Source organism: Rhinopithecus bieti, unplaced genomic scaffold, assembly GCF_001698545.2.
Source record: "Rhinopithecus bieti isolate Rb0 unplaced genomic scaffold, ASM169854v2 scaffold_757, whole genome shotgun sequence".
In the NCBI taxonomy this organism is placed as follows: domain Eukaryota; kingdom Metazoa; phylum Chordata; class Mammalia; order Primates; family Cercopithecidae; genus Rhinopithecus; species Rhinopithecus bieti.
This window is the reverse complement of record NW_016803289.1, coordinates 1,081,735-1,107,057: the sequence shown is the minus strand read 5'-3', so window position 1 is coordinate 1,107,057 and position 25,323 is coordinate 1,081,735. Positions and strand designations below refer to the sequence as shown.

The following is a 25,323-nucleotide window of genomic DNA, read 5'->3' as shown; positions in this document are numbered from 1 at the left end:
AAATTAGCCAGGCGTGGTGGCATGCACCTGTAGTCCCAGTTACGTGGGAGGCTGAGGCAGGAGAATCGCTTGAACTCAGGAGGCAGAGGTTGCAGTAAGCCGAGATTGTACCACTGCACTCCAGTCTGGGTGACAGAGCCAGATTCCATCTCAAAATAAATAAATAAAATAAAAAATATATAGAAAAGTCAAAAAAAAATGCTGAATAGCTGGGCCAGTATTTTCACCCCCACTATGTTGACCCTCTATTTCATAGTAAAAATTGATCATTTATTGAATACCTATCATATGCTCCATTCCTCACAAACTTGAGGCATGAGATTTATGAGGAATGGCACTGAACAACTCAGGCAACTGAACAACTGACCTAGGTATCAATATGGAGTTTTCTCTTCCACTTACCAGCCTCCCCTACTCTAACTCCATCTATCCATGAGCCCTGCCTCTAAAATACATGTCAAATCAACTCATATATCCCTATCTCCACTCCTACCTACCTACACTAGCATAAGCCACTGTTGTCTCTCACTTCTGTGACTGCAGTAATCTCATCTGGTCTCCATTCGCTCTTGCTCTTTTATACAGTATGGACCCTTCAACATGTAATTCAAATATCATTCCTTTCCTGATAAAAAAAATAAATAAATAAAAATAAAAAAAAACATTCCAGTAGCTTCCCACTGAACTCAGAATAAAATCCAAGTTATTTAACTTGGCCTATAAGATTCTGCATGATCTGGAACCTGTCTCCATCTTTGATATCCAGTCATATCACTCTTCCCTAATTCACTTTGTTTCAGCCAACTAATCACTTTTCTGTTCCTGAGTAAACCTTCTTCTTCCATTCTTTGCATTTGCTGTTTCATCTTTCTAGAAAATTTTGCCTCTAGCATTCACATGGCTAGCTACATGTCGCTATTCAGGCCCCAAAGGTACTTTTTCACATTAACTCTTAGTATCTACCGATAACTCTCTATCCCTGTTATCATCATGGTACCTACCATGATTTGAAATTTTTTTATTTATGTATTTTTGGTTTCCTCATATTAGGATGTAAATTCTACAAGAGCAAGGGTTTTGTATGAACTATTGCTGTATTCCAGTATATGGAACACTCTGACACATAGAAAATTATTGGACCTGTCAAGTTTGAAATAATAGTAGGTTATCAAAGTAGAGCTATCCAGTAGACAGTTGATCATAAAATCTAACCTGGAAATTTAATTTTAAGAGTTATAGTAAAGCTCTGAAAGTTTGTATATAGAATAGACCCCATAATGGCTCAAACAAATAAAAGATTATTTTCCTGTAAAGTCTAATATTGATGATCCCCATCAGCAGGCAGCCTCCTCCAATCAGTAATTTAGAAACTCGGGCCTCTTTCATCTGCAGCTCCCCAATGTTACCATGTTTATATCAGGACTGTAAAAGGGAAGGTCATGGAAGATCACAAGTGGGAGATTCCTCTAAGCCAGGCCCTAAAAAAGCATACATTCCATTGGCTAGAATTCAGCCGCGTGGCCACCTCTTACTGCAAGGCAGCCTGGAAAATGTAGTCTGGCTGTGTGCCCAGGAAAAAAAAGACCCGGTTTTGGTACACAGCTAGCTAGTCTCCACCACAGAGAGCACTCAACAGTCTCCAAGGGCTTTCAGGGAAGGCAGCTTTAATCAGGTAGTGGCAATTATGAGATATATTTGGAGGCAATGAGAACTGACCATCAGGATCACGCCTGGCATCTTTTGTTGATCACGGAACAGACTCCACATGCTGTCTGGGCCTGCCTACAGATTTTGCCTGGCAGTGCAGCTGCTAATAGAATGAGTGTGGGTGGTGGTTCCCTTTCGCTCTATCTATTCCAAGAGCCAGAAATCTGCTCAGGCTCAGCTGGCTGTCACTCTGAGCTTCTGCTTCCCCAGTCTAGGTGACATGTTTTCTGAATTTTGCCTCTAGGCCTTCAAGGGGGAGGGGAGCTTCTTTAGGCATTTTGGGAGACAGATGCCTTGGGGAGAATGCAAAGGGAAAATATTAATAGTGCAGTTTAGGTTATATTCTGCAGATGTGTGACAGACTGCCAGATGCTGGCATACAAATGAGACCGTGCCATTCACCCTTAAAGCAGCCATATGTAAAATAATCATTGTCATCATGAGAACGATGATAAGTGATATCTATATAGTTCTTTTTAACCAGACCGCCCTAAACACTGAGCCTCTCATCACTGAAGTATAGCCACCTCTAGGGTAGGAAGTGGCCATCTTTCAAAACAGCTTCAGAAAAATACCAGCCACCAGGCAGGTCTCATTTCCACAATGCCCCTTATTCACAAAGGAGACAGAAGAAACATGGTTCAGGATAGAATAATGTGGGATTCCCAGAGCATAGTGTGGCTACTACTGGGAGTGGTAAGCAACGTGCTTCTAAGCAATACATAGACTTTTTTGTTTTTTATATTGATGTATTTATTTAATGAATGTCAAAAAAAAAAAAAACACAACCATCATATCCTACAATTTCACAGATATTCAATATCTATTTAGATTACAAAGTAAGTATATGTAAAGTATTGAGTAAATAGTGAGACAAGTGATCTGGAGATATGGTTAGAAAAAAGTCATGACTTCCTGTGACTGGCGTTTGGTGTGACTTTGGCATTATGGTTGAGAACTCAGTCTTTAGAATCCAGTAAGTGACAGAGTTCTCACCCAGCCCTACCACTTTCTGGCTGTATAAGCTTTAACATGTTTCTTTTTTTTTTTTTTTTTTTTTGAGACGGAGTCTTGCTCTGCCGCCGGGGGTGGAGTGCAGTGGCAGGATGTCAGCTCACTGCAAGCTCCGCCTCCCGGGTTCCCGCCATTCTCCTGCCTCAGGCTCCGGAGTAGCTGGGACTACAGGCGCCCGCCACCTTGCTGGGCTAGATTTTTGTATTTTTTGGTAGAGACGGGGTTTCACCATGTTAGCCAGGATGGTCTCAATCTCCTGACCTCGTGATCCGCCCGTCTCGGCCTCCCAAAGTGCTGGGATTACAGGCTTGAGCCACTGCGCCCGGCCTAACATGTTTCTTAATTTATCCAAGCCTCCATTCCTCTATTTTGTCATCTGTAGAAAGCAGCTCTATCAAAGAGGATTATGAGAATGAAATGCACACACACACACACACACACACACACACATACACGCACACATTTAGGGCAGTACCTTGCTAAGCCAATGCTCAGTAAACAGGACTACCACAATCATGATAATTACGGAGAGAAACAAGGAAACGAGAAAAGTTGAACATTAGAATGGTAGCTTTTATTCTGCTAAATTTATTATCTGAATCATCTTTTCAATTCTAGACTCTTCCTTTGGCTCTGCAGTTGGGTGTCCTTTGCAAGATGTCGCCCTCTACTTACTAGATGTTTACAAGAACTCTGAGGTCTAGGGCCTTGTGTTTAGCACCAGATCAGAGCAAGGCATTGCTAAACCTCATGATACCTGGTCATGAATTCTGTCCCTTCCATCCGTAGCCAGTCTGTCCTTGTCTTGTGTAACAGGTTCTCACATAAACAGTCAAACTTTGGTCTTAATAGGCTAACTACATCAGGACCATAATAAGTCATTAATAGATTAGTAGTTTTCTAGGACAAGAGACAATAGCAATAAATGAAAATTTATATTAAAATATGTTGCTTCTTTATGAAAACTATGGTATACCTAGAATCCTTTGAACTCTTTTCTCAGGACTAAGAATGAATTGACCTGAGTTCTTACCTTGTCCAACATGGGATCTATTAAATAGACCCATAACGAGTAAAAATAAAGACTAGCCCTCAACAACGATAAATTGAGCACCTAGTTTGTGCCAGGCACGAAAATGAGAAAAAACAAATTTGCCACTTTCAGAGTAATGTTCATCAAATATACTGAGTATATAATTACAAACAGATAATTTCTGTGAAGATAGGGAATATGGTTCTATGAATGCATTTTTTTAAATCCTGCTATAGACCAGGGAAGGCTTTGCTGAAGAATTGATTAAGATCTGAAAGAGGAAGAGTATGAGCTAACTTGGCAAAGAGGTGTGGAGAGAGGTGTTCAGTGTGTACAGAGGTCCTGTGGCAGGAGAGAGTAAGACGTGTTGGAGGAACTCTAAGAAGGCCACTATTTTTGAAGCCCAGAGAGTGAAGTGGAGCATGGCGTAAGCAAGGCTGGGGACGGTAGCAGAAGCTTCACCTTTCAGAAGTCCAGTCTCTGAACATGAGACAGAGGAATTATCTGGGAGAAGCCAACTGGACTCTAGGGATATTTCAACTTTGACCTTGGTCCTAACAACCCTGTACAGCAGCTTCATTTTATTTGTCAACCAAGCTGAGGCTCTATTAGAGTCAATTCCCTAATTAAGAGACCACAGGCCTCAACTCTTGGCTTCCGGGTTCTAGCACTCATTACTAACGTTGACAGCAGCTTCCTTTTAATTCAGTGGGATTCTGCCAGGCAGGCTTCCAGGGGAGCTGTGGGGTCTAGTACAAGTTTCTCCCCTCTTGTTTCTTCAGTGGCTTTCACCCTGCCCAATACATATTTAATATGACACCATGTGTCTCTTTGTCAGTCTCCTCATATTGAGCCTAGGAATTGGCAAACACTCCATGAATATTTACACATTGGCTTTTTTTTGAAGCTCTTAAGAGAGGAATATCCCTTGGAGTCCTCTTTGGAGATTTCCAGTGTCTCATCATCAAGCAACATGTCCTTTCAGCTAATAAGATCTTTATGCTTCATAATCATTGCTTAATATCCAAAGATTAAATTTAGACCATGGAAAGAAAAAAAGACCTCAAAGCAACTCATGTCCCTAAAAGGAAATCAAACTCATCAAACAAATATGCTGTGTTCACACAAAGATATTACTATTTTCTACCCTCTGTATCGGCAGACTTTAAGTGGGATATGAAAAGCCTCAGCTGCTTTTGAATGTGGGTACTTTACCCTGGTAAACATAGATTCCACTCTTCAACTTGGCCAATGTTTATAATACTCAGCCCTGCAGAAAAGCGTCCTACTTGGCTCTCTTATCCTCAATTGGCTTAGACAGGAATTGGGGAAATATGCATGTCAGTATTAGCAAAATCAGCAAGAGTGGGACAGAGGCATATGAAAGTCACCTCATAAAGGCAATGCGTATAAACCCTATCCTTGGAGAAATATGTGTTTCCTTCAGAAGGAGGAATATTCACACCAGTGTAAAACCACTTAATAAATTATCTTTTCCATTATCTTGTTTGATAAACAAAATTCTTAGAGGCTGATAGGGTTATACCCATTTATAGGCAAAGAAATAGGAACCCAGAGAGAGAAAATGACTTTCCCAAATTCTCTTAGCAAAATGGGAATAGAATCAAAACTGAATCCCAATCTCTGGGCCCCATTTTGTTACAATCACAATATTTTTCACAATATTATCTCGAACTTTACCCATCGAGATGAGGTTCCTGGTCTCCCAACTCTCTCAAAAATGATTTTAAGCCAGGAAAACTGCTAATTTTAATGCTTTTGCTTTCTTTGTTTAATAATATGTATTCATTATAGAGATTTGGGGAAAATGAAATGACCAATAATCTCACTACCAATTTTGCTGTCTATACATTGGATTTGCATCACAGTTTTAACTTAATGCTAGCTAATTCAACAATGTGGGTTCAGGGAAAATAAAAGAAATTTAAAGAGCCAAAAACAATTTAAAACTCCTGATTTACCCAAGAATCTTTCTTCTTTTTTTTTTCAACTTTCCTAAGGAAAGAAGTTCAGGTTCCTAATCCACTGTTTTTTGCATTAGGACATTCCTTTTATTGATATTATTTTTAATACAAATCATACATTAATACAAGTTTTTTTTGGTAAATTACTTTAGCAATAAACAATTCACCTCCTACTCTGCTAAAAGGTTAAAACAGGGGTTGGCAAACTATGCTCCCAGACCAAATCTATCCCAAAGTGTTTTTGTAAGTAAAGTTTTACTGGAACACAGTCACACTCTTTCAGTTACATATTATCTGTGGCTGCTTTCCTGCTGCAACTGCAAAGTTGAATAGTTGTGACAAAGGCCCAAAAGGCTGAAAATATTTGCTATGTTGTCCTTATGGAAGCTCGCCTAGGTTAGGATATGGACTCTCACAGTTTTCTATTCATTTATATATCAGGCATATTCACAGACTATTTTATTTTGTATATAGTTGGGATCATACCATATGCATTTTTCTTTTTAAAACAATCTTATTTCCACAGACTTTGGGGAACAGCTGATATTTGGTTACATGAGTAAGGTCTTTAATGGTGATTTATGACATTTTGGTGCACCCATCTCCTAAGCGCTATACACTGAACCCAATTTGTCATCTTTTATCCCTCACCTCCTTCCCACCCTTTCCCCCTGAGTCCCCAAAGTCCATTGTGTCATTCTTATGCCTTTGCATCCTCATAGCTTAGCTTCCACTTATAAGTGGGAACATACAACGCCAAGAACCTTCCTTCTATTCAATCTAGGACATATAGAGACATAATTTCCCTCTCCCTTTCCTGTTTTTACTGCTTAGTAGTTATCACTGCCTAATATACTGTGTATTATACTCATTTACCTTGTTTACTGACTGTTCCCTACTAGAATATAGGCTCCATGGATCAGGGGGGTTTGGGGTCTGCTTTGGTCGCTACTGTATCTCCTGCACCCAGAAGAGTACTGTCAGGGTGTAGATTGGAAACACTTGTAGAATAAATGAAGAAATAAATGAGTGAAAATGGACCCTTCTCTCTCTTTCTGTCTCTCTCTCTCTCTCTCTCTCTCTCTGTCTCTCTCTCTCTCTCTCTCTTTCTCCCTCTGTGTGTGTGTGTGTGTGTGTGTGTGTGTGTGTGTGTGTGTAATTTATGTGGGTCGTGGTCAGACTGTATATACTTTGTACCTAAGTTTCCTTACCCAAGATAATACACATGTTAAGTATGGAACGTATCCTAAGTTTTTGTTTTATTTTTCAATATAGGGTCTCGCTCTGTTACCCAGGCTGGAGTGCAGTGGCACGATTACCACTCACTGCAGCTTCAACCTCCCAGGCTCAATCAATCCTCCTGCCTCAGCCTCCCCAGTAGCTGGGACTACAGGTGCATGCCACCACACCTGGCTAATTTTTGGTATGTTTGGTAGAGATAGGGTTTCACCACGTTGCCCAGGCTGGTCTGAAATTCCCGGGCTCAAATGATCCACCCCGCTTGGCCTCCCAACTTGTTAGGATTACAGGAGTGAGCCACCATGCCTGGCCCTAAGATTTTTTCCTGCCTGAAATAGAACTTCATTAAAAGAAAATGTGGAAATAGTACTGATCATTGAAATCAAAAGAAAAACCATTCGTAAACCCACCCTGAGAGAACTATCACTAATGTTTTGTTGTCTTCCCATTTAGCTCATCATTTTCAGAGTATAAGTTTTAAATGACATCATCATACTATCATTAGTATTTTGTGCACTATGGTTTTTACAGACTTGGAAATTTCACTGCAAAAACAACGTAAGGAGATATATAAAATTCATCTAATCACTTCCTTATTCTGTATATTTATTTAAGTTGTCAATATTTTCTAATATCACACTGGACTTTTGTTTTCATAAAAGCTTTTCTAAACTTGGGATTAGGAAATGATATTTGAATGGCCCCCATGCTACCTCTTACCATCCTGCCATGACCCTCTCCATTCCCTCATCCTACCGCTGATGAACCATTTATGGCTCTGGCTTCTCATTTGTTTGAAGTGGATCCCTTAAGGAGTGACCTCCTGGTGTCTTCAATTATTATTTTAAATGATGCCTCAGGCCACTGCCTGGCACAGCGGTGCCCTCACCTTCCCCTCTTCTGCCTTCCAAGCATGGAGCTCAGCTGCCAAGCTGGCTATGCCCCCTCCTGTCCTCAGAGCTGCCTCCAGAGTCCCAGCAGAGAGCCAGATTAACCCCTTTTGTTAGCAGATGTAATTTGCCTGGGCTCAGCATTAATAAGAAATGCCGTAAGCGGTCAGGTCAAGAAGAACAGATCTGTCAAGCCCCAGGGTTAATTTAATAGCAATCTGTTGGCTGTCGGGGTTGTATATTAGCCATGAATTCAATGCTCTGTTTTGCTTTTGCCATCTAGTTATTTGGGACAACAGGGACATAATTTGGATAGAGAGCTCTAAAGGATTAAAAAAAAAGAAAATTGACTGTCAAAATGCATCATTCCATTTTCAAGATTATACGTGGAGCCACGCGTTGCTCATCTTCTTTCTCCTTCCCTCCCAACATGAAGGGCAAAATTACATATGCTGAAAACATGGATTGCCCTTTAGAGCCGTGCAGGGGAAAATGCCCGGATTTCTAGAGGATACAGTTGTCGAATATCCTCTCCCATCATCCCCATAAGTCATTTAACTTTTAGCAACTAGACTTCTCTCAAATGTTTCTAGAACTCACCAAATCCTCCAACACGTAAAAATCCAAACAATCCCTTGTCAAGATTTTGTCCCAAATTCTGCTTCAAAAAAACCAAAATCTTAGAGCACGTAAAAATTCTGGTTCTGGAAAATTCAATCACCAAAGTGGTAGGTAAATTAAGAGAGTACAAGCCTAAAACCAGAAGAGATGGGGCTGCCCTCTCAGATTAGCTGGGGGTCTTTTCAAGAGAACCAAAATTGTCACATTTTGGCCAGCTTTGTGAGGCCATTCCTCAAAGGAGGCAGAGGGGCATGGTGAGAAAGAACCCAGGTTCCGGAGTCAGACAAGCTTGGGTTCAAATCCCAGCTCTGCCCACTGTGTCACATAACCTCAAGTAATGTATCTGAGTTCCCTCGGCTGTAAAATGGAGCTGTTAATAGTTCTGCCCTCATAAGGCTGAGACGAGGGGCAAGGGGGACAACACATGGAAAGTGTTAGCACAGGGCAGACCTGGCCCCTGATCCGCATTAGCTACTGGCCATATCTTTCTCTTAAATTCAGAGTGATTAAAAAGAGGGATAATCGTGGTTTCTTCCTGGAACCCCTTTGAGTCAAACTAAACAAGCCCTCTACTCAAAAAGGAAGACTGAGACCTGCCGGGGGTAGGAAGCCAAAGGCTTGGGGATGAGGGCTGGGAGGTGGGTAGGCTTGGAAGGTCCAGTGAGAGAAGGAAAGATCCAGAGATGGCAGCTCTAGGCAGATATCGTGGGCACAGCCCCACTGGTGTCCTTGATGGCGGAGGATGTTCCTGGTTTCATAGACATGTTTAGGCACTTTGTTTTTGCACATTCTGACTTTGGGGCTTTATTTTTAGGTGGGAAAAAATAACTAGCTCTAGCACCTCCCCCTCCCACACAGCGAAGATCCCTTCCAGTTCAGCTTGTTTTTAGAGCTATACTGGTAGAGGTTGAGAAAGCTGACACCAGATTTTCTTTCCCTATTTTGAGAAAAGAGAAACATGTTCACTGGCACCGTGGGGTATCAAGGCTCACTCTGGAGGATGAGGAAATCTAACAGCAGCTGAACACTAACCTCTGTTTACCCAACGCCATGTCATGGCCATAAAGCCCAGGGCATGGGTCAGTGGCTGAGAGAGCACCAGAGCTGCAGCCTAGAGCCTCCTCCTGAGGGGCACAGGCTCTTGCTCCAAAGCATGTGGTGCTAACTGCAATCATATTTATAACTCTGGCAGAAGTTGAGTTGAAAGGTAGTATTTCGTGAAGCCAGGAGACCCACATGCCCCGGAGACCCAAGTAATATTTGCATCTGGGTTTGGTGGGAGAAATTGTAGTAACATGTTAGCTCAGTCTCAAGCCAATTTTAGAAAGAACCCAACAGGGTTTATAAGAGATAATAAACGGGAAAGAGGCACAACCAAATACAAAGCCATTGTTGCAACAAATTGCATGTTGAAATGTTGTAGTAGGAGCATAGGTGATGTTTGATCATAGATGATTACTTTGTTAGTGCTAGCGGTACTAAAAATATCAGTGCATTTTCTTGTACCACATCTAAACTCCAAGGAGAGGACTATGCTACTAGGTTAATGAAAAACATGCAAGACTTTCATCCATCTCAGTCTAATGGGGCAGTTATATCAAGTTATTGCTTGTTGATTCAATACATTGTTGTCCAAAATGTGGTGCATAAACTCCTGGTACACTCATTTGCAACTATTTTGTATATTATATAAAATATATATAATATATATATACACGTAAATGCAATATATAATATGTTAATATATTGATTTTTATGCATATTAAAGTGTAGCTACCTTATTAAACCCATTATTTTATGAATATTGGGTTACTGTTTAGATAAAGCTAAGTAAAGAAAACAGTGAATCAATTTGAAGTTGATCTGAAAGAAAAATGTCAAGTAAAATATACTACCTGATGATGCACAGATAGGGCAAAAATCACAAAGGTGGCTCACAAGTGGGAAAAATCTAGGAAAAGTGGGAGTCCTGTTGGTCAGCTTCCCTGTGTAACAGCATCCACATCACAAGGTTCATTCTTTGCAGGATGTTGCTGGGTCCTCAGACAGTGCCTTGGCCCGTCTGTGTCCTGATCCCCCAAGCTCTGAGTGGAGGTGTGAAGAGATCTGTACAAACCTACTCCTTCACTCATGCCAGACATCCTACAGAAGGGGTTTGTTTTCCCTGAGTCACCTTCATAAATAAAAGAGTAAATGTTTCATTCCAATATACAAGGATATGGTCTTTAAAAAACAGAGGTATAATTCTTGATCAGAAAGGGAAATACTGAGAAGAAAAAACCCAGATGATAAAAGTAAGGATATTTTCCATGGGACCCTAAAAATTTCCGACTAGATGGCTTCTTTCTGATACTTAAAAACTCCCTTACAAACTGAAAAGCAGATCACAACTTACAGAGACTAGAAGTCTTATATATCATACATGAGAGAAATTTTGCATAATTATGAAAGAGCACAGACTTTGCACCTGGGATGAAATCCTAGTGTTGTCATTTAGCCATGTGACTTGGGGCAAGTTACTTTATGCACTTAGAGCATCCGTTTCCACCCCTGAAAAAATGACGATAAGGAAAATGCTGATTATATAGAGTTCTTGTAAGGATTAAATGAGATAAAGTACATGATATGCTTTGCACAGTGAATGGCCTATAGCTAGTGCTAAATTATTGGTGGCAGCTATAATTATTATCATCAACATATTATAAAGAAGGGCTTAGGGATTTCATGAAAGAGAGTGTGCACTCTATTATTATAGATACCACTTACCAGCCCAAGAATCCAGTTAAGGAATCAGACAAAATGAATTATTTGGTTATAATAGGACTAGTACCTTAATCATTATTATAAAATGAGAAGCAAAATCTTTGCAACTTGGTACATTTTAGCTTGATTGCACAAGCAGTTAACTTTAGTCATGAGTGGATGTCTTTTACATGTTTTTGGAGGATAAAACACAAATGAGTCAAGAGACCAAGTTCTAATGCTGCCTCTGACTACTGGGTAACCCTGAGCTGTTAAAGTTCCTGAGGCTCATCTGCCTGGGACAAGTTTATGATGAGGATCCACCATGTGCATAGCAAATCTTGACATATTACACTAATGTAAGATGGTGCCATTGCTAATTCTTCCCTTCCCCAAGTTCCTGCCTCCTTCTCCTGGTTTCTTCCTTGACTCGTCTGTGCCAGATATCGTGGACATTAAGCCAGCCAACATGGAGGAGCTCACGGAGGTGATCACAGCAGCCGAGTTCCACCCCCATCATTGCAACACCTTCGTGTACAGCAGCAGCAAAGGGACAATCCGGCTGTGTGACATGCGGGCATCTGCCCTGTGTGACAGGCACACCAAATGTGAGTAGCAGCTGAAGGGAGGTGGGGGGACATGGCCACTGGCTCCAACATGCAGGGGGAGGGCCTGGAAGCTTATGATCTCCCTTTCTACACCAGACACACTAGGAGTAAAGAAACTACAAGTGGGAGCCAGCTCCGTATTTTATATTTCAGTAAAGATGAACATTCACGTTCGATTCCAAAACATCCAGAGATGAAAATAAATAAGACATGACCTTCATCAGAAAAGGGTTTAAATAACAGTGTGATGTGATCCAAATTATGTGTTAAGGAAATCATGCTTGCTGCCATGGGGAGAATGACTTTGAGGAATAGCAGGGAGAACAGTTAGGAGACCATTGAAGGGTGACCTGGACAAAGAGGTGAGTGGAAATTGAGAGGGTAGATGGGTTCTGGACACATCTTTTTTTTTTTTTTTTAATCTATGTAACCTGCACAGTACTGCACAGATCTTGGCAATAAAGTTAACAGGACTTGCTGAACTGCGTGGGAGGCTGAGAACATAAAAGGCATCTAGAACAGCAGCTGGGGGAAGGAACTGGTGGCTTCTTGGAGAGATTGTGACTATAGGATGCCAGAGCCACATCATAACGACCATGGTTTTTTAAACCCGAATTTTTTTCATCAGAGTCAGTGAACGGCCATAATAGCAACCAGAGAAGAAATATGATCAGAATTAGTTGTTAGGGAAATTGTTCAGACAGAAGGCAGAAGGATAAAGGTTAAATTCTGGCTGAGAGAATAAAGGAACAAGGAGACAGTTTAGGAAGCCACTATAATATAGATAAGCACTTCTTAACAGTACACCATTGAATCTTGTGCTACCTAGTTTCTTGTTTGGGGGAAGGGGCTGTCCTGTACATTGTAGGATGTTTAGCAGCATCTGTGGCCTTACCCACTAGATGCCAATAACACAAGCCCAGTTATGATAACCAAAAATGTCTCCAGACATTGTGAAATACCCTCTTGGTGAAAACATTACTCCTGGTTGAGAACCGCTGATCTAAACTACAATTCATTCAGTCACAGATACAGCATGATATTCTTGTATCTACAATGTATTTGTTACAATAAAGAACTCTGAGTGGTACAGTGGAAAGGTAAGACTTATTTCCCATGCTCAAGGAATTTAAAATTTGGCTAATGAGGCAAGATGCACCCAAGAAGCATTTCAGGAACAATGTATAAGGCAGTTCAGTTTAAATACTCAAGTGAATGGTGGAGATAATTATGGGTTAGGCCATTCAGAGGGGGTTTAGACGTTCGAAACAGACCTAACAGGGAAAGCAGAGGCTGAGTAGATAAGTGTTGAAGTACAAGTAGGATTTGATTAGGTGGGAAACAGAAAGAAGAGTATTGTTGGCAGCAAGCACAGAATGGGCAAAATTCTGAAGTTACTAAAGTAATGGAACTTTTGAAGAGTGTTAAATAAAAAGTGTCAGGCTTGGGGGAAAGGGAAATCTGGGGTTAATGAGGTTAAATAGGGATGATGGTTTATATCAGGTTGATCCTTGAAGATCAGATTCCAAAGTTTATGCTGTCGTGTATTCATGCATTCAGTGAGTACTTATTTTATACCCAGAGTCTGGTTCCCATAGTATCCAGTCCTTCTTAAGCTGCTCTACCAAACACAGTTGTGGTGGGGCCAAGCCATGAGCCCTGCTGCCATGGAAGGAGGACACAGAGAGGAATCCTGTTCCCCCCGTGTGCTCTGGGCTGGCCCAACCTACCAGCAAAGGTAAAACAGCACATGCCTGGCAGAGACCGGCGACCCTGGGGGAGGTGCTGACAACAACAGATTTTCTTTGAAGCCTTACTTTTCTTTCTAAAATTTCATGTGAGTTTTACATTTCACCCCCATATAATATCTATTTTCACTTTAATTTAATAATTACATTTCTACCCCCCACTCTCAAATTTCAAAGTTGATGTTTCTAAAAGATGTACATTTATCATATGGCTTCCTGTACTTTCTAGTATACCCCATATCCTCCCCTCTTCCTAACCCGCAAGGATATATACGGGTACCTCAGTTGGAGAAGCACAGTTTCTAGTATGTGGGAAGTAATTTGAGATCATTTAGCTAGACAGCAGATTTAATAATAATTGTGTTCTATGGAAGATTAACACAGTGGTCATGTGAAGAAAGGTATGAAAGTTAGAAGGTTTTGCTTTAGTCTCAATGCGAGGATAGTTTGGAACCTAGATAAAGAATGGTGGCTATATAAATCCAAAGAAAGAGAAGGAGGAAAATGAACATTTTCTTTTAAAATAACTATGGGTGTCATAAATGACGTTAGTGACATTAAAGGTTGGCATTCATCATACGTGGATGTGATATGAATTATTCAGTGTCATTCCTCTCTAGATAGTAAACTCCTTGAGGATTAGATCTGAATCTGATTTAGTCACATTGTATGACCCCCTGACACATAAGCAGGGGTCAGGAAATATTTAATAAATGTGTGCCTAAGGGTAGACATAAATAACAAGTGGGAATGGGGATGGATGGAAAGTCTCTAACTCCCTCCCAGAGAGTGAAAGGTTGGGATTCAGTGTGGGACATGCTGTGGGTGAGGTGACATGAGCTGTCTAAGGAGGCAGAGCCTCTCTGGTGAGTGAAGGCAGAACTGGGCTTTCTGGGCCACCAACCCAGGGAGGAGGCCAGGGATGGCACAGGAAGCCCTGGCATCCCCATAGCCCAGTGTGACTGACACTAGCCTCGGCTTTGGAGTCAGACAGATCCATGTGCGTTCTGGATATTGGGGAATCAACTGACTGGGAAGCTTGATGAACCCTGAACACAAGATAGAAAAAGGGCAAGGCCTTAGAAGCTTTCAAAACTAGAATGGTAAATAAGTAAGCGATACTAGGCTTAATACCTGGATGATGAAATAAACTGCACACAAAAAAAAACCCATGACACACATTTACCTATGTAATAAACCTGCACATGAACCTCTGAACTTGAAAAAAAAAAAAAAAAAAAAAAACTTGAGTGATTTAGAGCAGATGCTTTGGAATCAGAACTCGGCTCTGACACTCAGTACCTGCATGACCTCAAGCAAGTTATTTAATTCTTTTGAGCCCCAGATTCCTCATTTGAAAGTATAAATATTAAGGACAGCGTCATAGGGCAGGTTGTTCACAAGAACTAAGTTTCATGTGTGTGAGATCCTAGCCCTCTGCCAGGCACAAAGGAGTCAATAAATGATGGCAGCAGTTATCACAATTATTCACCCTGGATTCTCCCGGTTCCAGGCCTGCAGACGTAAGATGTTCGAAACCCCAACCCTCTTGCCAGATATAGGAGGTCTCATTATTCATTTATTTAATCAATATTTGTTAATCACATACTTTATGTCAGGTACTGCATCAGACTCTGGAGACACAAGGGTGAGCAAAAACAGACCTGGTTTCCTCCCTCTTAGAGCTCACTGTCTGTATTAGGGTTCTCCAGACAAATAGAACCAGTAGGGTGTGTGTGTGTAAGTAAAAAGATTTATCATAAGGAATTAGATCACATGGTCATGAAGGCTGACAAGTCCCAAGCTCTGCAGCCATGAAGCTGAAGACCCACGAGAGCTGATGGTGGTGTTCTAGTCTAAAAGCCATCAGAGACCGGGCGCGGTGGCTTACACCGGTAATCCCAGCACTTTGGGAGGCTGAGGCGGGTGGATCACCTGAGGTCGGGAGTTTGAGAGCAGCCTGGGCAATGTGGTGAAACCCCGTCTCTACTAAAAATACAAATATTAACCAGGTGTGGTGGCACACACCTGTAATCCCAGTTACTCGGGAGGCTGAGGCAGATGCATCACTTGAACCTGGGAGGCATAGGTTGCAGTGAGCTGAGATTGCCCCACTGCACCCCAGCCTCAGCGACAGAGCAAGACTGTATCTCAAAAAAAATAAATAAAGTTCTCAGGCTGAAGACCCAGGAAAAATCAGTGTTTCAGTTCAAGTCCAGAAGCAAGGGGAGAAAAAAACAATGTTCCAGCTTGAAGGCAGTCAGGCAGAGGAGTTCTCTGTCCCTTGCAGGAGGGTCAGCGTTTTTATTCTCTTCAGGCCTTCAGCTGATGAAATGAGGCCCATCGACAGTAGGCAGTACAATCTCCTTTACTCAGTTTATTAATGTAAATGTTAAACTATTCCAAAAACACCTTTACAGAAACACCCAGAATTTCTAGCCAAATATCTGGGCACCTCATGGCCCAGTCAAGCTGATACATAACATTAACCACACTGTCTAAGGAGAGAAGATGTATTAGTTAGAGAATAGAAACAAATACAGTATCACAACGGCAATACATGTATAAGAGAGAGGCGTGTGCTGGTACAAGTAGGGGTGATGAGGACTCTACAAGGCAGTGGCTGCTGAGCTGAGACTTAAGGGTGGAGAATTGGATAGGGAGAGCCCAGGAAAGAATCATACAGTCATACAGAAGCACGAAGCCGGTCAAGCCACACACCCAGGGAGCCCCAGAACTGCTTCTCCCTCCAGCCTCAGCCCCACACAGCCCCAGATAAGCAAAGCCCTGGTGACCGTCCTGAAGGAGGTGGAGGAGCCAGCTACTGGCCTTCAGGCCTCTGCCCAGCCCTGTCCTCCCACTCCCTATTCCAACACCAACAGAGTTCTGAATTGCAAGCTGCCAGCCTACTAATCTAATTAAGACGCAAATGAAATTCATTTTCCCGACTGCTCCAAAGTACCAACCTTCTTCAGCGCACATCTCCCTTTGTTCAGCTGCTGTGGCTACGGGCCCCAGCTCCTGCCAGCTGGGAGAACAAGTTCAATCTGACCCCTAGCCTGACATTTCATATTGATTTTTTCCATCCTCCTCAAACGGCAGCCTGCAGTCGACCGCAGTTCAGCTGAGGTGTGCGATCAGAATTGAGACAGTTCATCAGAGTTCAAAATGAAAAGCAACACTGGCTTTCGGAGATGAGCGCTGAGAAGGAGGGTATTTAATAACCATCAGCATTTAATCAAACTGCTGAGGAGAACCGTGTTATCAGAGCTGCATTTATTAATTTCCATATGTCCCTCACTCTGCATACTCAGCAGGGGTTGGAAGGGATGATTCTTTTTCTCCCTCGCCTATTTTTTTCTACCACTTCTGGCGGTAGTGACAAGGGTTGTGTTTGCAGTTTAGATGCCTGAAACAATAGGGTGCTGATGGTGGCAGCACTTAGCTAGAGTGGATTATGCTTTTCCCTTTCCATGCATGAGTATCGGGATCTGGGTGAAGAAACTGGCCAGGTGTAATGGACACCAACCTGGGGAATGAAAGGAATTAAGCCTGAACTCCTTTCCAATGTTCCCCATAAATCTGGTCTCTGCGAACCTCTCCAGGCTCAGCTCCCTGTAGCCTGGCCACACTGGCTTGCTTCCTGCACCTCCATACATCCAGTCCTTTCCCACCTCTGGGCCTTTGCACGTGCTCTTCTGCCTGGAATGCTCTCCCACCACACACCCTACCTGTCTGGCCTGTACTGACTTTTTAAGTTTCTCAGAAAATGTCACTACCTAAGAGTTAACTTCTCTGTCCACCCCATCTGTACCTACCATCTCTCGATCTCATCACTCTATTTTATTTCTTTATTCTTTCATAGCCTCCATTATAGTTGTTTACTTTACTTAGCCTCTGTCTTGCTGACTGGAATACAATCTTTATGAAGACAGGGACTTTATCTCAGTAATTACTGAATTTGTACAATATTTATATAGCACCTGGTGGGACTTCATAGAACATCTGTGGTGGAAAGGCAGGCAGATAGGAAAAGACAAGTGAAAAAAGGCACATTAGTTTACCAGGGCTGCTGCAACAAAGTACCGTGGACTGCACTGCTTAAACAATTCAACTATCTTTTCAAAGTTGTGGAGGCTGGAAGCCCAAGATGAAGTGTTGGCAGGGTTGGTTTCTTCTGAGGGCTGTGAAGGAAGGATAAATTCCACACTGCTCTCCTGGGCTTGAAGATGGCTGTCTTCTCCGTGTCTTTACATCACCTTCCATCTGTGTCTGTGTCCAAAATTCCTCTTCTTATGAGGACGCCAGTTCTATTAGATCAAGGCCCACTCTGATGACCTTATTTTAAGTACCTGTTGAAAGACTCTATCTCCAAATACAGTTATATTTTGCAGTACTGGGAGTTAGGACTTCAATATATGAATGGGGTGGCGGCGGGGGGACACAACTCAGCCCGTAATAGAAGGAAAGACATAAAAGTCATCAAGAACACAAGCCCTGGAGCCAGCAGTTCCAGACATTGTTTCCGGGCCTCATTGCCGCCAGATGCCTGGGCAGGTGCTGATGTTGACACCTTCCTCCAGGAGGTAAGAGTGCAAAGAGGTCATGGACACAGGGCTCTTGCACAGTCCCTGACACATTTGAAGCATACAATGGGCATGACTTTTATTAAAGGTAGGAGAGAAACTAGATAAAGGACCAAAGGTCCAGGATGATAGAAACCTGTGCATTGGGTCTCAACAATTTCACCAGGCAGGGTTGTCCATGTGTGTTAGGACAGTGATGCCTGGAGGCTTTCATATGGTGCTAGACACCTTCTTTCTGAACAAAGAGGAGTTTAATTGATTTTAGAGGCATTGAGGTACCTGATTCCTATTGAAAAACCAGTCTTTAAGGGAGAGGTTCCCCAATAAGTAGGGTGCAGTTTAGCAGAATAAAAGCAGGTGAAATCCTCAAGTGGGACTGGGAATAGAAAAAGGGATACCTTGAAAGGTCTCAGAGACTTGACTTGCCAAAGACCTGGGGACACAAAGGTGTAGCAAGTGGAGAAATGCTTATGAATGTTAAAGCTGCATGCGAAATGACAATCTCGCCATGAATGCAGCAAGGTCAGGATGAGTATATGTGGGCAAAGACAAGCAGAGGCTGTATGAAAGGGATGAGGTCAGGGGCCATGAAATGTGGGCATTTTTCTTATTTTCTAGATTCCCTCCAAGGTTGTTGTTTTACTTCTGTAACTTGAAGAAAGTTGATGAATGACCGAAGAGCCCCACTGGGCACCTTACCTCCAGGGTGGAGACAGCAGAAAACATCAAAACTCCCTGCACATCCCAGCAGCCCCTGTCATAGGTACTGGGATGAGACAAGGCAGTGAGGAGCCTAGCATGATGTTCCCTGTAAGCACAGCCCAGGATATTTTTGTTTTGTTTCTTCCCTCTGTCAAACCAAGCTGACAGTAGTGAGTTAATTCAGGGACTGGGTCAAAACAGAGGAGGAAAATCAACATAGTTGAGCAGCCACTATCAGCTTGTATCCATGGCCTAACTGACGATCTTGAACAGGTTACCTAACCTCTGTGCTTCCACTTACTCACCTATAAAATATGGGTAGTGGAAGTACTTACCTTATAGGGTGCTTGTGAGGATTAAATAACACCCATGGAGCCTTAGAATGATGCCTGGCGCATAGTATAAGCATCATGTTATGGTTGGAGTGAAGGTATTATCTTGCTTCCCTACCACATGTGTCTTTGAAGAGTGGGAGCAGGAAGAGCAGCAGCAATCACAAAACTAGTAATGTCAACAGCCTGACTCACAGCTAACTTCCATCACATTTTACTGTGTCCAGGAAGTAAGCCAAGTATGCATGCATGAGCTCATTTAATCTTCATAACAACCCTATGAGGTACATACTGCCATTATTCACATCTTATAGATGAGGCAACTAGCTTAAAGGGGGAAAGATACACTTATGGCCACTAAGGAGCAAGTGGTGAAGCTAAGGTTTCAGCCAGAGCACTTGTAGCTCTTCAAGAAAACACCAAAAACCACTTATTCAACTAAGATTGGTTAAACACTTGCTGGTTTCTGCCTTTAGGGAGCATACCTTCTTGTGGGGCAGGATGAGAGAGAACATATAAATGTACAAATAAACAAGGTCATTTCAGACATGATGAAAAAAAAAAAAAAAGCTGTAAGAAAATTAGCAGGGTCAGGAAGTAGTGGTATGTGGCAAAGCCTTTGAATTGAGACCTGTTATCAGAGGGATCCAAAGAGAAAGCCAACATCTAAGTGTGAAGGCCCTAACAGAGGAGCAACCTTGTGTCTTCAAAGAATAGAAAAAAAGATCAGTGGATGAATACAAGTAGGCTAGGGACAGTGCAGAAAGTGAGGCCACGGCCAGGCATGGTGGCTCATGCCTGTGATCCCAGCACTTTGGGAGGCTGAGGCAGGTGGATTGCTTGAGGCCAGGAGTTCCAAGCCAGCCTGGCCAACATAGTGAAACCCCATCTCTACTGAAAATATAAAAATTATCTGGGTGTGGTGGCGCACACCTGTAATCCCAGCTACTCAGGAAGCTGAGGTAGGAGAATCGCTTGAACCTGGGAGGCATAGGTTGCAGTGAGCCAAGATTGTGCCACTGAACTCCAGCCTGGGCAACAGAGAGAGACAGAGAGGAGAGAGAGACAGAGGAGAGAGAGACAGAGGAAAGAGAGAGAAAAGAAAGGAAAGAAAGAAAGGAAGGAAAAGAAAAGAAAAGGGGAGGGAAGGAGGAAGAGAGGGAGGGGAAAAGGAAAGTGAGGCCAGAGAGGTAGGCTGGGGCCAGATCATGGAGAGCTTTATGGGCCAGAGCAGAGCACTTGGATTTCACTGTAAGTGAGATGGGAAGCCATGAGATGGTGCTAAGAAGGAAGTGAATACTGTTTATGACCTTAAAAGAGTTCTCAGACAAGAGGTGCCAGGCCTGGAAAGCAGAGAGACCATATAGAGGTTGTTGCCACAGTCTGGAGGAGACATGATAATGGCTCTGACCAGGGTGGGCACAGTGAAGTGGTGGTAAGAGGGCAGATTCAGGATCCCCTTAGGAGGTGAGGCCAAGAGGACTTGCTGAGAGATTGGCAGTGAAGAGGTGATGGAAAAGGGAAAATCTAAGATAACTCATAGGTTTGGTGCTTGAGCAACTGTATGGTACCATATACTGAAATGAGGAGACTGGGGAAGGAACAGTTTTGGCATGGAAAGACCAAGCATTCTCTTTTGGATGTGTCCAGATTGGAGATGTCTGTGATTCATCCAATTAGAGAAGTCTGGCAGACAATTAGATAACATGAGTCTGGAAGTCTGGGGAGAGGTCTGAGCTGGAGGTATAAATTTAGGAATCATGAGCATGTCATGGCTATTTTAAGCCATGGGATGGGATAATGTCAATTAGGGCAGAAGGTATGGAGAGAGAATAACTGAGGGCCCAGGAATGAGGCAAAGGCCACACCGACATTTACCAATGGGGTAGGGGAAAGAAAGAGGTGGCTTTTTATGGACGATCAAGTGTGAGCTGCCAGGGAAGTGAGCAGAAAACCAACACATGTAAGCTGAGAGAAGGCAGTGATTTAGAAATACATTAGGATCAACTATGTCAAATGCTTCTGAGAGGGCAAGAAAGATGAGAGGGGGGAAGTGATCGTAGGATGTGGGCTTATGGAAGTCTTTGTCCATTAATTAAAGTAAAAGCAGTTAGCACACTGCCTGACACATAGTAGGTTCCCAGTACACATTTGCTGAATGCAATCAATTGTGTGTGATGGCACAGGGTAGGTTCTGCAGTAGCATCTTAATTCCATTGTGGTTTGGGCAGACCTTCCTTCTTCCTCACCTGCCCCTCGAGCTTCCATCTTGTTGAGAGGGAATATCTAGTGCTGGGGAATTGCAGAAGCTGAATCTGGCCAGGAAAGGTCTTGAGGGCCAAGCCGAGGAGCCAGGGTTCCCCTCAGCAGTAGCGATGGAGCTGCCCTGCAGCACCAATCCCTTGCACTGGCTCTACCAGCAAGTTCGCTGCCTGTAGACACTCTCTTCTAGCAACAAGGCCCTTCTGCACTGGCAAGTCTGCAGCCCAAGGATTGGCCACAGAAACCCTCTCCTTCAGATGACCCCAAAGCAGCTTTCCTGTCCAGGGGCAGTCTGACTTTTTCATGCTGAGGGGCAAATGGCATAAGCACTTTAGACCTTAAAATCTGATATGTTAGGCTAGGCGCCGTGGCTTATGCCTATAATCCCAGCACTTTAGGAGGCTGAGGGGGGGCAGATCATTTTAAGTCAGGAGTTCGAGACCAGCCTGGCCAGTAAGGTATTTTAATACCTTAACCCTGTCTCTACTAAAAATATAAAAATTAGCTGGTCATGGTAGCGCACACCCATCATCCCTGCTACTCAGGAGGCTGAGGCAGGAGAATCACTTGAGCCCAGGAGGTGGAGGTTGCAGTGAGCTGAGATTGTGCCACTGCACTCCAGCCTGGGCAACAGAACGAGACTCCATCTCAAAAAAAAAAAAAAAAAAAAAAAAAAAAAAAAAAAAAAAAAAAAAAAAAAAAAACCAGATATTTCTGTGAACAGTGTAGTCATTGGAGAAAAAGCCCAAGTTCCAATGAGAAGAGGGCAAAGTTTGATGCCCAGTCCAACTATCCAAATCAGAAATTTCATTGTCCTCCAAAGGTGGATGTAGTAGAGGGGGAGGGTGCTATTTTTGAACATTTCTGTATCTCATTTAATTCTCACAACAACCCATGAAGATTGGTATTAGTACCTCTAATTTACAGAGGAGGCACAGAGAGGTGAGGAAACTTGCCCCAGATCACAGTGCAGGACCATGTCGGTCTGCTTCCAGAAGATTTATTCCTTTCCTGGGCATCTGACAGGATAAAGAGCATGATGTTTTTCTAAAATCCAGAAGGATAATTTTCACAAGAGTCCATTTTATACAATCCCCATTTGGCTGGATTCCCCAGCCTGACCATTTTCAACCACAGAATTAATTCTGCCATTATACAGAACATAAAATCCACTCTCATTCTTCACCCTCATCTACAAACTTCATTGCCAAGCCCTGGTAAGTAAGCTGCTAGAGCTCCCTAATAAACCTGTGGCTCATTCCCCAGGTCTCTGATGGAATGTGTCCAAAGACATCAGCTCAGACAGCAACTGCAATGAATCTTAAAGCCCCTGAGATTTGGCACATCTTCCAAAAGGGGTTCAGTATTGATCTGGGGTATAATTAACAGTATTTATTTCAGAGGAGCTTGGTTAGGTTAAAAAGACAAGGTCCTTTATTAAAATGCTTTTGCCTGATGACAGGATTGCAAACACACACAGACACACACTCCCCACTCTGGAGAAAAGCCAAAAGCCTTGCTGCATGGAGCAGAATCCACTGATACCACCACCACCCCCACCTCACCCCCATGTCTGAAGCTGCTCTATCCCCTTCAAGCTTAGCAGCAATTAACAGAGCAGGCAGTGCCCAAGCCATCAAGTAAAATAGAATCCCTTCCCCTTCTTCCATCCTCATTTCCATTTTTGATTAATTTAACCAGTTCTGTCAATTAGTCATCCTGGAGAATACAGTTGAGTGGATTTTGCTAAGAACCAGAAGGCTTATTAATTTTGGAAGTGAGTGTTATTCATTAGTAGTTAACACCTTCCCAAGTCTTGCCCTCTCCCTCACTTAGGGTCTTGAATGAGAAAGCAGTGAAGGCCAAAATTGCCTCACATACATGGCTGCAGCCCCTAAGACATGCAGAATGGGAAAGACTGGGGTTATAGATGGCTCTGGCCTTGGGACATCCTAGGCCAGCTTACCTGTCATCGTGCCCTGTAACAAGCTATAACTAGCAAAGCAGCCACAGGCACCTGGGAGTATCCTGAATTCTAGGTTCAGGAGAACCCAGTCAAGGAAATGCCCAGAAATATTTTCCCCAGAAAGAGACATTGGCCTGTTAGAGTCTAGGGAGGGTGCTGGCCTCCTCTTCCCTGTATTTTGCCTATAAAACCAAAATTATCTTCCACTTTTCAATTTATAAATATGTTACAACTTTTAAAATCTAAGTCTATGTTTTATGACCATTTTTCCATTTGTAGTGCCAAGGAATTAATCTTTTAACATTCACACAAGTATCATAACAAGGTGGGAATTTTATTATACAATTGTTATGTATAATAGATCTTCTAACAGCCATTTTTTCCCTCCACAGAGAAATCAAAGTGTACCTCTTTCTCTTTGTATTAGCTTCCTATGGCTGTTGTAACAAATTCTCACAAATGTAGTGGCTTAAAACAACTCTAACTTATCATGCAGTTCTGCAGGTTAGAAGTCTGACATTGGTCTCACTGTCTAAAATCAAGGTTTTGATCAAGTTGTGTTCCCTGCTAGAGGCTCTGGGGGGTAATGTTTCCTCACTTTCTTCAGCTTTCAGAGGTTCCCCATGTTCCATGGCTAATGGCCCCTTCCTCCATTGTCAAAGCCAGCAGCAGGCAGATGAATCCTTCTTATATCACATCTCTCTCTCTCTCTGTCTCTCCTGTCTCTCTCAAGGACCTTTGTGATTACAGTGGGGCCCGCCTGGGTAATCCAAGATACTCTCCCCACCATAAGGTCAGCTGATTAGCACCATAATTCTATCCACAATCTTTATTCCACTTTGCCATGTAAACTAAGATATTCCCAGGTTCCGGGCATTAGGATTTTGCCATCCTTGGGGAGCCATCATTCTTCAAGTTTCAGTTAAGGCATATTCCTCCAGGAAGACTTCCTGGACCCAAATAGGATTAAATGCCCTCTCTCAGAGCACTTAAAACCATACATTTAATTACCTCTTTCTATTTTGGTCTCTCTCACAGATGGGACCATTATCATGGCTAGACTCTTTTCTCAAACCCCCTCACCGTTTAGTACAGTGAAAGTGCTAAAGAAATGCTTTTAGAGGTAAAACAATCATAGTCATTCGATCTGATAAATTTGCATCTGATAATTCTCTTTACACAGATGTAAAAGCTAACACTAAAGAGTAGTTGACTCACTGCTCATTTCTAGCATTAAGAATACATTACACACACACACATACATATGTAATAATAAAATACCTACCTTGTTATATTTAACTTACGTTAAAATTTTTTTTATTATACTTTAAGTTCTAGGGTACATGTGCACAACGTGCAGGTTTGTTACATATGTGTAACATACATGTGTTACACATACATGTGCCATATTGGTGTGCTGCATCCATTAACTCGTCATTTACATTAGGTATATCTCCTAATGCTATCCCTCCCCCCTACCCCCTCCCCACAATAGGACCCAGTGTGTGATGCTCCCCTTCCTGTGTCCAAGTGATCTCATTGTTCAATTCCCACCTATGAGTGAGAACATACGGTATTTGGTTTTCTGTTCTTGCGATAGTTTGCTGAGAATGATGGTTTCCAGCTGCATCCATGTCCCTACAAAGGACACGAATTCATCCTTTTTTATGGCTGTGTAGTATTCCATGGTGTATATGTGCCACATTTTCTTAATCCAGTCTGTCACTGATGGACATCTGGGTTGATTCCAAGTCTTTGCTATTGTGAATAGTGCCGCAATAAACATACGTGTGCATGTGTCTTTATAGCAGCATGATTTATAATCCTTTGGGTATATCCCCAGTAATGGGATGGCTGGGTCATATGGTATTTCTAGTTCTAGATCCTT

The 25,323-nt window shown here is 42.6% G+C and overlaps 1 protein-coding gene across 15 annotated transcripts in view; it reads left to right on the top strand.

The window, feature by feature from the left end:
* Window positions 1–25,323, top strand: part of PPP2R2B (protein phosphatase 2 regulatory subunit Bbeta) — a 493,312-nt gene that overhangs the window by 436,713 nt on the left and 31,276 nt on the right. For all 15 annotated transcript variants that reach the window (XM_017872305.1, XM_017872296.1, XM_017872303.1 and 12 more), the window contains one exon: window positions 11,675–11,839. In XM_017872305.1, coding sequence (XP_017727794.1) covers window positions 11,675–11,839 — 165 coding nt within the window. The remainder of the gene's footprint in view (window positions 1–11,674; window positions 11,840–25,323) is intronic.